Here is a 13,545-nt window from a genome sequence, read left to right as displayed (position 1 = left end):
CCTGGGAAGCTTTGCGGGGACCTTGAGGCAGTTTTGGGGTCTCTGGGGGGTTTAAGGTGTCCCAGACGGTTTGGAGGGCCCGTGGGGGGGATTGGGGGTCCCTGAATGGGCTTGAGGGGTCCCAGGTGGGTTTTGCGGGTCACTGAGAGGGTTTGGGGGGTGCTGGGGAGGGATGAGATCTCTGAGGGGATTTGAAGGGACCTGGAGAAGGTTTTGATGGGTCGAAGGGGGATTTCAGAGGTTTTGAAAGGATTTTACAGAGTCCCCTAAAGCCCAGCAATGGAGTTCAAGGGGTCCCCCAGCCCCCAGGGGAGGGGTCCTAGGGATGCCCCCCAAAATCCAGAGGGGGAGATGTACCACATCCGGATAAGGGGATCCCAGTGCCCCCAGTATATCCCAGTGACCTCCCAGTTACCCTCAGTATGGCCCAGTAACCCCCTCAGTGACCACCCAGTGTGTCCCAGTGTCCCCCAGTAATCACCCAGTGCCCCACAAAGCCCCCTGACTGTCCCCAACATGTCCCCAGATGCCCTTGGCCTTTCTGTGAGCGTGGGGGGGGCGTTTTTGGTGTCAGAGGGTTCCGGGGGGTTCCTGGGGTGAGATGGAGGGTTGGGGACATCAGGGATGGGGTTTGGGGACAGTGGTGAGGGATTTTTGGACAATGAAATTGGGGGTGCCAAGGGGGGAGTTGGAGACACCAAAAGAGTCTCGAGGACACGAAGGGGGTCTCAGGACTCACTTGCTCGTAGGGAAGCCACTCCTCTCCCCCTCTAGGCCCCATTACCCCCCACTAAATGTCCTCCAACCTCCTTTTTTTCATTTAGTCCCCTCCCCTCCAGATACCTTTGACCCCCCAGTGCCCCCAAGACCCTTTTAGCTCTCGCAAATGCAACCAATGCCTCTCAAAGCCCCCAAATCTCCATCCAACCCCTCCAAATCCCCCCAGATCTCCCATAGCCCCCCTCAAAGAGGGATCACCTGGCATCCTGGGACAGGAACACAGTGGGCTGTACTGGGGGCACTGGGCTGTACTGGGAGGGCACTGGGGGGGCTCAGGTGTCCCAGGACAACGTGGTCCAGCTCCAGGAGAGATCTGGGGAGCAGTGAGGAGGTACTGGTCTGTACTGGTCTGCACTGGTCTGTCCTGGTCTCTCCTGGTTTGTACCCCCAATCCTCAAAGCCCCTCCCCAGCTCCCCCAGGACCCTCCCAGACCCCAAAGCCCCCCAAGCCCCCCCAGGCCCCTGACTTGGTCCTGCTGCCCCTTGAGCATCTGCAGCTGCTGCAGAACCAGGCATTTCATCAGCAAATGTGCAGGTGACCCCAAGCTGGGGGTGTGTTGATGTGCTGGAAGGCAGGAGGGCTCTGCAGAGGGACCTGGCCCAGCTGGATCCATGGGCTGATTGCAAGGGGATGAGGTTCCAGCAGGCCAAGGGCCGGGTCCTGCCCTTTGGCCACAAGAAGCCCCGTCAGCCCCCCGGGCTGGGGCCAGAGTGTCTGGAGAGCAGGCAGGCAGAAAGGGAGCTGGGAGTGGGGATGGACAGGGAGCTGAAGAGGAGGCAGAGTGTGGCCAGGTGGCCAAGAGGGCCAATGGCTGGTGGCCTGTGTGAGGAAGAGTGTGTCAGCAGGAGCAGGGAAGGGATTGTTGGGCTGGAGTGAGCGCTGGTGAGGCCACCCCTGGAGTGCTGTGTCCAGCTCTGGGCCCTGAGTTGAGGAAGGCCCTGGAGGGGCTGGAGCAGGTGCAGAGAAGAGCAGCGAGGCTGGGGAAGGGAGTGGAGCACAAGTGGTGTGAGGAGAGGCTGAGGGAGCTGGGGGTGTTGAGGCTGGAGAAGAGGAGGCTCAGGGGAGACCTCCTGACTGTCTGCAAGTCCCTGCCAGGAGGTTGGAGCCAGGTGGGGGTGGGGCTGTTCTGCCAGGAAGCAGCAGTAGGACAAGAGGGCTGGGTCTGGAGCTGTGCCAGGGGAGGTTTAGGTTGGATATTAGGAAGCAATTTTTTGCTGAGAGAGTAATCAGGCCTTGGAATGGGCTGGGCAGGGAGGGGGTGGAGTCAGCGTCCCTGGAGGTGTTGGATATTGGGAAGCAATTTTGTACAGAGAGAAGTGAAAAGAGCCGGTGGGTCACCCCCAAAGGGAGCTGGGGGGAGCCGGGGTTTGGGGGCCTGATGGGAAAGGGGTGGGAGGGGTGGCTGAGGGGAGTGGGGAGAGCGGGAGCGGGGTTGCCGTGGGGGTACCTCGGTGTCCCCATGCCTTGATCCCTGGAGAGCGAGGAAGGCTGGAGATAGGGAGGAGCTTCGAGAGCCCTGAGAGCCTGGAGAGGGGGGGCACAGAGAAGGGGAAGCCTGGACAGTGGGGACCCCTGGGATACCCTCGGACAACAAAGTGGAGAACCTGGAGAGGGGGAATTTCTGGGAATGCAGCATCCTGAAGGCGAGAATCAGAGGAGAAGGGAGCCTTGGGACCCCCAACACTCCCAGCATCCCAGACAGGAGAGACTCTCTGAACCCTAGAGGGGGGAAACCAGAGAAGGGGAACTCTTAGGAGAATTTTTTTGGGCTAATCTTCATATTTTAGAGTATTTTTTAGCTGAATCTCAACTTTTTGCGGTTTGGGGGGGCAGGAGTCTTCTCACTATTTCTTATAGGCTTTTGCCTGAATGTCGATGATTTGGGTTTTTCTGGGATGAGTCTTGGTGTTTTGGAGGTTTTTATGGTCACAGGATGCCCGGTGAGTTCTAGAGATGGACTTGGGCAGGAGGAACCCCCAAGCCAACATGCTCAGCCCTTGTTTTCCCCCCATCAGGATTTGTCCTTCCCAAAGCTTGGGCGGATGGAGGAGGAGGCTGCGAGGAAGAGGAAGATGCCTTGGGCCCCCCAGGCAGGTGAGGAGGAAGTCAGTGTCCCTTTGGGTGGGTGTTGTGCTGGCTCTGTCAGCCCAGCATGGCCCCGGCTGCAGGACAACCCCGCTGGCGCCGCCGTCCTGCCGGGGCCGGAGTTGGGGGGATGTCCTTGGCCTTCCCTGTGGGCCGGAGGCAAATCCCCTGCCTGTCCTTCTTGCTTCCTGCCCCAGGCCCCGAGCTGAGGACGGAGAGCCCGGAGGACAAATCCCCCCGTGAGACCCTGGTGGGAGAGGCCGTTTTGAAGGGCTCCCCGGCGCAGGAAGGCAGCGGGGAGGAAAAGGGCCGGAGATCCCCCCGCAGGAGGGGCTCCAAAGCCAGCCCAGGGTGCTCTGAGGAGGAAAGAGCCAGCCTGTGCTGGGAAGGCAGCCGGAGCTTGAACCAGAGCTCTGACCTGGTGGTCCCTGATCAGCCTCCCAGCAGGGAAAAGCCCTTCAGGTGCTTGGAATGTGGGAAGAGTTTCAGGAACAACAGCCACCTGATGGAACACCAGTACATCCACACTGGGGAACGTCCCTACACGTGTGGGGAATGTGGGAAGAGCTTCAGGCAGAGGTCCAACCTCCGCACCCACCAGCGCATCCACACTGGGGAACGGCCCTACACGTGTGGAGAATGTTGGAAGAGCTTCAGGTACAACTCCAGCCTCCTCTACCACCAGCGCATCCACAGCGGGGAACAGCCCTACACATGTGGGGAATGTGGGAAGAGCTTCAGGTACAACTCCAGCCTCCTCAGCCACCAGCACAGCCACACTGCTGAACAGCCCTACACATGTGGGGAATGTGGGAAGAACTTCAAGAGCATCTCCAGCCTGATCCAACACCAGCTCATCCACACTGGGGAACGTCCCTACCGCTGTGAGGAATGTGGGAAGAGCTTTACGAAAAGCTCCAGCCTGATCCAACACCAGCACATCCACACTGGGGAATGTCCCTACCTCTGTGAGGAATGTGGGAAGAGCTTTAGGAACAGCTCCAACCTCATCACCCACCAGCGCATCCACACTGGGGAACGGCCCTACACGTGTGGGGAATGTGGGAAGAGGTTTCAGTGCAGCTCACATCTCCTCGTGCACCAGCGGACGCACACGGATGAGAGGCCCTTCCGCTGCACCGACTGCGGGAAGGGCTTCAACCAGAACTCCACCCTCGTCAGGCACCGGCGCATCCACACCGGGGAGAAACCCTACAAGTGTGGGGAGTGTGGGAAGAGTTTCACCAACAGGTCTGGCTTGACCAGACACCAACGGACCCACCAGTAAGGGAAGCCCTACCAGTGCCTCGAGTGCAGGAAGAATTTTGGCTGCTGCTTCCAACGTGAATGAAGCCCCTGATGGTGAGGCAACCTCTGAGTCCAGTGACTGTCAGTCTGTCCCTTTTGACGAGAAAGGGCCAGTCCCCTTTCCCAGGGGCAGCTTCTTCCAACAGAACCCTTCTTGGGGGGAGTGTGGAGATTCCTGCCTTGGCTGGGGACCCCCTAAGGTCACTGCTGGAGGTTGAGAGCAGAGATCTCCCCCCGAGCATTGGTCTGAGGGAGTTCCATCCATCTCTAATTAGGAATTATTGCTTTTGTGCCACCTTGAGTAGAATTGCTTTAGTGTCAACCACTGTCATATGTAAAGCAATAGTCCTTCACTACTGGTAGTTTTAGTGTTTCTATTGTGCAGTAAATAATCCTGATGAAGATCTTTTGTCTGGTCATTTGTAACCCTAAATAACTCATTTGTATCAATAGATTTGATTTGCCATCATTAAAAGCTGGGTGACCTAAGTGTTTCAGTCACACCTCTGTAATTCCTCTAAATTAAACTGTTGGCATAATCCAAGGCTGAGATTGGATCCAGCAGCCCCCAGCACCCCACAGTAAGTTGGAAGCTCAAGGTTCACCCCCCCCCTTTCACAGCCCCCTGTGCCCAAAGACCCCCATGGGACTGCCAGACCTACCAGACTATCCTCTCTTTTCCACCCTTCTCCCTGTTCCTCCCACTTTCCCATTGTCCCCTCAATCCCCAGTTTCCCTCCAAAACAGTTTTGGGCTCCCAACCCCCACTTTTTGCCCCCTCTCCTATGGCTGCTGAAGGAGAAAATGAGGCTGCACACACAGAGTTCCATTTCAGGACTTGTCCGCCCATCTTTCCAGTGTCCCCCTTTCATTGGGGTTCCTTTGGAAACAGCGCCTGGGCTTTGTCTTTTAGTCCACCGGAATTCCCAGCATGGCCCCAAAGCAGTGCCCTGATCCCACACATTCCCCTCCCCTCATGTGCTGGCTGTGTTCAGCCACCAGAGAAAAACACAGGCTGGTCATGCAGGCTGGTTAAAGAGCATTTCCACTTTGGCAAACAGCACTCTCTGGATGGAAAACACCAGTCAAGGCCAAAACACTCCTTTTGGATCCTGATTAGCTGAATGCAGCTGCTGCTGCCTTAACTTGTTCCCACAAAAATTCTCAGGGTTCTTTTGGTTCCAGGAGGCCCCACATGTCCCAATGGCCCCTGGATTCCATGAGCTTCCACAGTCTCCAATGGTTCCTTTAGTTCCATGAGGCCCTGCAGTCCCAAAATGCCCTTTGGATTCTCAGAGATTTCCCATTGTCCCAGGGTCCCCTGTGCTTCAGAAGGAGCTGCAGTGGGACAGTGGCCCCTTGGTTCCGTGAGCTCTGCAGTGTTCCAGGAATCCTTGGGTTCCAGCAGAGCCTGCAGTTTCACAAGGAGCACTTGAATGCAGGAGGTTCTGCAGGGTCCCAGTGGCCCCTGGATTCTGGGAGGTTCAGAAATATCTCAGGGCTCCCTTGGTTCCAGGAGGACACACATGTCAGCAGGAACCCTTGATTCCAGGAGGTTGGACAGTGTCCCAGAATTCCTTTGATTTCATGAGGCCCTGGACTGTCCCAATGGACTCCTGATTCCATCATCCCCCTCAGTGTCCCAATGGTCCCTTGGTTCCAGGAGTTTCTGCAGCGTCCCAGGGTTCCTTTTGTTCCGTGGGAACCTGCAGTGTCACAATGGGCCCTGAATTCCAGGAGTTTTCCCAGGATGACACTGCTGCCTTTATTCCATAAGATTCCACAGTGTGCCAGGGCTCCTTTGGCTCCAGAAGGCCCTGCACGGTCACAATGGTCCTTGGTTCCATGAGGTTCCACCATGTCCTTGCTGGAACATGCTCTGGGATCTGGACAGGCTGGATCAATAAGGCCAAGTGTCAGGGCCTGCCCTTGGGTCCCAACAACCCCCTGGAATGCTCCAGGCTGGGGGCAGAGGGGCTGGAGAGCTGCTCAGCAGGAAGGGACTTGGGGGTGCTGCTTGACAGGGGCTGGATATGAGGCAGAGTGTGCCCAGGGGGGCAAGAAGGCCAAGGGCATCGTGGCCTTTGTGGAGAAGAGTGTGGCCAGCAGGAGCAGAGAACTGATTGCCCCTCTGTGCTGGGCACTGGGGAGGCCCCACCTGGAGTGCTGTGTCCAGTTCTGGCCCCTCAGTGCCAAAAGGCCCTTGAGGGGCTGGAGCGTGTCCAGAGAAGGGAACGGAGCTGGGGAAGGCTCTGGAAAACATGTCTGCTGAGGGACGGCTGAGGGAACTGGGCTTGTTGAGTGTGGAGAAGGGGAGGCTCAGGGTGGACCTCATTGCTCTCTACAATTGGATGGGGGTCGGTCTCTTCCGCAAAGCCTTTAGTGACAGGAAGAGAGGAAATGGCCATCAGTTGCATCAGGTGAGGCTCAGATTAGATGTTACAAACAAACTTTTCCCACTGCGAGAGTGTTCAGGCATTGGAACAAGTAGCCCAGGGAGGTGGTGCAGTCTCTGGAAGTGTTCAGGTGTGTGGTGGGTTGACCTTGGCTGGACACCAGGTGCCCTCCCAGTCGCTCTATCACTCCCTTTCCCAGCAGGACATGGGAGAGAGTAAGGTGGGAAAAACAAAATAGTGGGTTGAGATAAGGCAGTTTTATTAAAGCAAAAAGCAAAACGAAGCATGTGCACACAGAAGCAGGAGGTAGCAGGGTTTGTTCTCTGCTTCCCATGAGCAGCCATGGTCGGCCACTCCCCAGGAGCAGGGCTTGGGTCCGCGGGACGGTTCCTCAGCAGGCAGCCATCAGACAATGAATGCCCCCCTCCTGCTCCGGCCTCAGCTTTTAGAGCTGAGCTGACCTCCCATGGGCTGCAATGTCCCTTGGGTCAGTTGGCTCAGCTGGCCTACTTGGGTCCCCTGCCAGGCTCTTGCCCTCAGCTAAGGAAGGAATGTCCCAGTGTTGGTGCTGTGCTCAGCAGTGGCCAAAACACTGGGGTGTTCTCAACCCCCTTCCAGCTGCCAATGCCAAGCCCAGCCCTGGGAGGGCTGCTGTGGGGAACTGAACTGCAGCTCAACCAGACCCAACCCAAATATCTATGGCACATATTCTATAGAATCCATCCTTAGGTGTTGTATGATAGATCTATAAGATATTACAAATAAGAAGCAATAATAAGGCAAGTGTCCTCCTTAGGGACACCCCTTCCCCCCAAACCCCTGCCTGGGTTTGTTCCCTGGGGGTCTCTGCAGCAGCAAGCACAGCCCCACACTGACTGCTCTGGGCTGTGCAGGCATTTGTGGTTCTGCCTGTCTCACACACACCCCCAACCTTGGGATGGATCTGGATGTCATTGGATGTGATGTCATAGGAAGGATGTGACATCATCAGGGAACTGTGATGTCATAGGGAGGATGTGATATCACTGGAATGATGTGATGTCACAGGGAGGATGTGATGTCACTGGAATGATGTGATGTCACGGGGAGGACATGATGTCACAGGGATGATATATCTTGGAAGAGGTGTGATGTCATAGGGGAAATGTGATGTCGCAGGAAGGATGTGATGTCACTGGGCAGATATGATGTAACTGGAGAGCTGTGATGTCATATGATGGATGTGATGTCATAGGAGACCTGTGATGTCACATGATGAATATGATGCCATAGGGAGTTCTGATATCCCGGGAGAGCTGTGACTTCACAGGAGAACTGTGATGTCACAGGGGAGGATGTGACGGCACAGGGATGATATGAGATCACAGGAGAGATGTGATGTCATATGATGGATGTGACATCATAGAGGAGCCTTGATGTCAAAACCAGGATGTGATGTCACAGGTGAGTACGGGATGTCACGGGGGGGTGTGATGTCTGAGGGGAGCGGTGATGCCATGGGAGTGTCATGTCATATGATGGTTGTGACGTCATAGGGGAGGATGTGATGTTACAGGGGAGCTGTGATGTCATGGGGAGATGTGATGTCATATTATGGTTGTGACATCTTATGGGAGATGTGATGTCACAACAAGGATGTGATGTCACAGGGGAGATGTGATATCATGGGGAGGATGTGATGTCAGAGAAGGATGTGATGTCATTGGAGAGCTGTGATGTCACAGGGAGGATGTGATGTCGGAGGGGAGGACGTGATGTCAGAGGAGAGGCGTGATGTCACACGGGAGGATGTAATGTCACAGGGCAGGTGTGATGTCACAGGGGAGCTGTGATGTCACAGGGGATGTGTGAAATCACAGGAAGGATGTTATATCACAGAAGTGTGATGTCATATGGTGGATGTGACCTCATAGGGGAAATGTGATATCTCAGGAAGGATATGATGACATGGGGCAGGTGTGATGTCGGAGGGATCCTATGATATCACAGAAGAGATGTGATGTCATATGATGGATTTGACATCCTAGGGGAGATGTGATGTCACAACAAGGATGTGATGTCACAGGGGAGGCGTGATGTCGTAGTGCAGCTGTGATATCATATTATGGTTCTGACATCATGGGGGAGCTGTGATGTCACAGGGAGGATGTGATGTCACAGGGATGTTATGATATCACGGAAGACATGTGATGTCATATGGTGGATGTGATGTCATAGAGGAGCCTTGATATCACAACAAGGATATGATGTCACGGGGAGGACCTGATGTCACAGGACAGGTGTGATGTCATACAGGAGCTGTGATGTCACCGGGGAGGATGTGACATCATAGGGGAGATGTGATGTCACAGGGAAGCTGTGTGGTCACAAGGATGATGTGATGTCACAGGGGAGGACGCGATGTCACAGTGATTATATGATATCACTGGAGAGATGTGATGTCATCTGATGGATGTGACATCAGCTGTGATGTCACAGTGGAGGTGTGATGTCATAGGGGAGATGTGATCTCACAGGAAGGATGTGATGTCAAATGATGGTTGTGACATCATAGAGGAGGATGTGATGTCACAGAGTAGCTGTGATGTCATATGGGAGCTGTGATGTCATGGGGAGGATGTGATGTCAAGTGCGCAGGGTCAGCCACGGGAACTTTGCTGTTCCCAGCGGGGCGCACGGAGGGTTTGTCGCCGGGCGCACATGGACTGGGAGAACTTTTCCTGCCGGAGCCGCTCTCCCTGCACCACCAGGAAGAGCAGGGACCGCATCGCCCCGGCCGCAGCGGCGCAGAGGCTGCTCGGGAGGGGACAGTGTGCTGGAGGGAGCTGCCCACTCGCTGTCCTCACTGCCTGCACAGCGCAGGGCTGGGGGGAATTGAGCCAGGCAGGAAAAGGGAATGGCGGCCATCGCACGGGGCTGAAATGAGACGGGAAGGAGCAAACAGCCTGGCTGGGGGAGCACAGTTTGGGAAGGGGGCACAGGGAAAACCCACTGGGATGTTCTGGGGTAAATAACAGAAAATAAACAGGGGAGGGTGCCCTTTCAGATATGGTTTATAGATCAGTGTGCTGTGTATAGTGTAAGAGAGCTTCAGAAATGTAAGAATGCAGTTCCTACAGCCTTCACTACAGTGACACGATTTTAATAAAATATATAAAGAGATGATAAGTTGAGTGTTAGATTGGGCTTTTTTTGGTGGTTTTTTTTTTTTTTTTTTTTTTTTTTGTGGATGCTTTGTCCCCCCAGCCCCCCCAAAGGAGCTTTCTTGAATGTCCCTTCTTACAGCTAATTTGAAGGATTAGTTTAGATAAACCTCTTAGAGTGGATGCATTTCAATGAAATCAGGACATGTCTTTTTGGCTCTGGTGCAAGATTCAAACTAATTTTTTTCTTCCTCTTTGGTTCAATTAAAAACCATCTTAAAACACTCCCAGTATATTGTGTGAGTGCAGGGCTTGAGGCGTGTGGGATTGAATGAACGCAGAGAAAGAACTAACATTCAGAAACATATCTGCTTCTCTGTTTCAATTAATAAACCCCACAGTTTGACACATTAATAATATCCATAGCAATTGTGATTTGACTGTATATTGTGACCTGCATATGCACATGTGAGCATAAGGACACACGAAATAGGTGTTGTAGTTTCTGCAGTTCTTGTGTTATGGGTGAGGGGAGAGAGGATTCGAGCTAAAAATTGTCTGAACATTTTGAGAGTGCAGAGACATCTATCTGACCATCACTAGATGTGCTTTGATTTGAAGGCAGAGCATGTTAAAGAATGCAATAGCTTAAAGCCAGCTGCAGTCTTGAATTTTTGCTCTTTCAGCAATAACAATAGCACTAATAATTACTAATATTTAATGAGCTAACATGCAATAAATGTATCGAATCATTTTAAGATATGTGTCCATTTAATAAGTTTAAATTAATCAATGCATGCATAACAGGAAATCTCCCTCAACCTCTGATTTAAATGTAACATCCACTAAAGGATTATAGAGGGAACTTAATTTTACTGACTGTTTTAACAGTTGTCACAGCTGTTGGAAGAAGGAAAGGCAATTGAAACACTCCAAAAAAGGGGTGGGGGGGCGGAACGGGAGTAGTTTAATAAATTTAAACATGGTCTTTGAATGCCACACATAAAAACATTGAGCAGATCTGTAACTCCACAAAGCTGCTGTACAATATGTACATTTGCCTTTTGTGACTCACTGTGTTTCATTCATTTGAACACTGAGCAGTTTCTCTCCTTTCTCCATTTAAAAATGTGCAACAGCGTTTAAATGTGAAACAAATGCAACTGATGGAATACTCAGCTGACAGGAAATAAAGGTTGTGTGGAATGGCTGTAACATTTCAAAAGTGGACACAGGTGTCACATCCTGTGAATGCTGCAGTGCAGTGAGGGTTGGTGTACATATTTTATGTTTTTCTAACCGTTCCCATGTTGTGATGTGGGAATGGTGTGTGGAGTTCCCCTGCGAGTCTGTCTGGGTTATGTCTGTGTAGGGATGAACAGGAGTGTGTGTGTAGATTCCCATGCCTGTGTGTTTGTGTGTGTGCAGGGGGATTCTGTGCTGAACTCGTTGAGCTACGAGGTGCACAAAGGACCCCCTTGCTTTCTAAATTCCTTCTCAGAGAGGAGCCTGGGGGTGGCTGGATCCAATCTCAGGCTCAGATTTTGGTTTCAGTTGAAGGAATTATACAGGTATGATTCAATCACTTTGTCCTGCAGGTTTTAGTGATGGCAAATCAGAAATATTTCTATAAAAACAATGATTTATTACGACAAATGAACAAAAAATTGATCAGAAAATTGAACAGATGAAAGACCTTAAACAGAATTATGTACTTCAAATTATAAAAGCCAAAAACCTCTAGTAGTATAGTGTAAGATAGGACAGTGGAGTCTATCAAAGTAACTCTATTAAAGCAATTGGATCAAAGCCAGCAAAAAGAAACAATCCTGAAGCAGAGAGTGAGGTAACTCACCCCATAACAACAGGGGGTAGTTCTCTCTCTTTCACTTAACCCCTGGGGAGTGACCATGAAGAGCTGTCCCTGCTTCATGGCAGAAGCTCCACACACTTCAAGGAAGTCTGTGGAAGAATCTGACACATGAAAGTTGGACAGGGCTTTTATAGTTATCAAGGATTTTACTGTCAGATGTATTTCAAGGCCAGGGAGCAGCTTATCTGTCAAATCCTGCTTCAAAAAGCAGGCTGTGTATTTGAAGTTTCATGAAACAGCATAATTTGGGTTTAGCATAATTCAACATTAAAAACAGCACCTTGGCACCAGCAGTAACTCACCACAGAGAGCTTGCATTGTTTGCATTCTCTGACCAGTTTTTAGGTATTATCAGAGCAGAGCATCCTGCCAGAAATGGCCCCTTGATTCCATGAGGTTGCACAAACTCTCAGGGTTCCTTTGGTTCCATGAGGTCCCTCAGTGGCACAACAGACCCTTGGTTCCATGAGGTTCTGGAGTGTCACAATGGCCCTGATGATTTGAGTTTCCACTATGGCCCAGGATTCCATTGGTTCCATGAGGCCCTGCAGTGTCACAATGACCCCTTGATTCCAGGATGTTCCAAAACATCCCAGGGTTCCCTTGGCTCCAAGAGGCTCCCCAGTGTCCCCCCGGCCCCTGGATTCCAGCAGGCCCTGCAGTGTCCCAATGGCCACTGGGTTCCAGGAGCCACAGCGGCTGCCGCCGGCGTCTGTGCCCGGAGCCGCCGCTCCCACGGGGCTGCCGCACTCACCGCCGGGGTTGCCGCTCGCGCAGCCGCCGCTCTGCCCCGGCTGCACCGGGACCCGGCACCGCCTCGGGCCTGCGCTGCCGCCTCAGCGGCCACAGGGACACAGCCATGGGGGACCTTTGCTCTGACACTGATGGGCCTGGCTTTGTTCTGCTTGGCCCTGGGCTTTGGGAAAACTGCTGTTCATGTTCATGCTCCACTGGAACAGCTCCTGAATTCCAAAGGTTTCCTAATCCAGGGGAGGGGTTTCTGTGGCATCGGAGGAGCCGCCCCTCGGGACACATTGTCAATAAACCATCCAGCTGAGTGGGATGGGTGTAAGAGCTGGGGAACGCAGGATAATCAGTCATCCCATGAAAACCATGGAACATTCCCTGCCTGAATCAGAACCCAAAGAGAAGAGTTTGGATACAATTCCCAAACAGTTTGGAAACTCCAGTCATTTCTGACACCAGGATGGAAATTCAGCAGATAACTAAAGCCAGTGTTTTAATGGGTCCCACAGTGTGTTTGGAGTTGCATCAGCTGTCAGTCCAAAATAGGCCATGTCAGAACTGGTGAGGTTGGGGGGTGAGGAGCAAGGCTGATCATACAGGGTCAGTGTGGATCTCCTGAGGAGACACTCAGCATCAAGATCACTTGAAGAACACTTCTATCACCTCTTCTCTGAACTAAAAAACATGCATCCTTGAATTAAAACAAAAAAAGTACAAATTTTGAAGACTCGTTTTCAAAATTGCCTTGAAGACAATTACAAGAAGACAAAGAGATCCTGAGGGATTTCTGCATTTTAATGAGCCTCACAGTGTGTTTGCAGCCCAGCCCATGATCCTGAGGTACTGAGAGAAGATTGAAGCAGCTGCTGAAGAAGTCAGAAGCCAAACTGCAAGTGCCTTGAAGCATTGCTGGGCCCCACTGAGGGCAGGCACTGCCAAAGCCTCCCCAGGGACTCCTTGGAGCAGCTCCTTGGAGGCCAGGAGTGCAGGCAGACAAAGGCTCTGGGCAGGCCCCTGCAATGCTGAGCAAAGCCTGCCTTGGTTTTGTGGAGCACAAAGGCCAAGGCCTGAGCCCCAGGCCCTGGCCCAGCAGATCCTGTCCCTCCCGGCTGGCTCAGGGCTGTTTGGGGGGCACTGGGATGGGAGGGGGAGGAACAACAAAGGCCCAAAACTGGGCAACCCCTGCCAGGCTCCTGAGGGAGGGGTGAGGCA

General features: G+C 52.8%; 1 protein-coding gene across 1 annotated transcript in view; it reads left to right on the top strand.

Moving 5' to 3' along the window:
• LOC127474822 (zinc finger protein 11-like) overlaps nucleotides 1-13,545 on the top strand; it is a 705,018-nt gene that overhangs the window by 474,671 nt on the left and 216,802 nt on the right. The window contains exon 6 of the mRNA XM_051796126.1: nucleotides 3,311-4,117. Coding sequence (XP_051652086.1) covers nucleotides 3,311-4,117 — 807 coding nt within the window. The remainder of the gene's footprint in view (nucleotides 1-3,310; nucleotides 4,118-13,545) is intronic.

The sequence above is a fragment of the Manacus candei genome, unplaced genomic scaffold (genome assembly GCF_025592945.1).
Source record: "Manacus candei isolate 608988 ecotype Guabito, Panama unplaced genomic scaffold, ASM2559294v1 h1tg000045l, whole genome shotgun sequence".
NCBI lineage: Eukaryota > Metazoa > Chordata > Aves > Passeriformes > Pipridae > Manacus > Manacus candei.
This window is presented reverse-complemented; position numbering and strand designations above follow the sequence as displayed.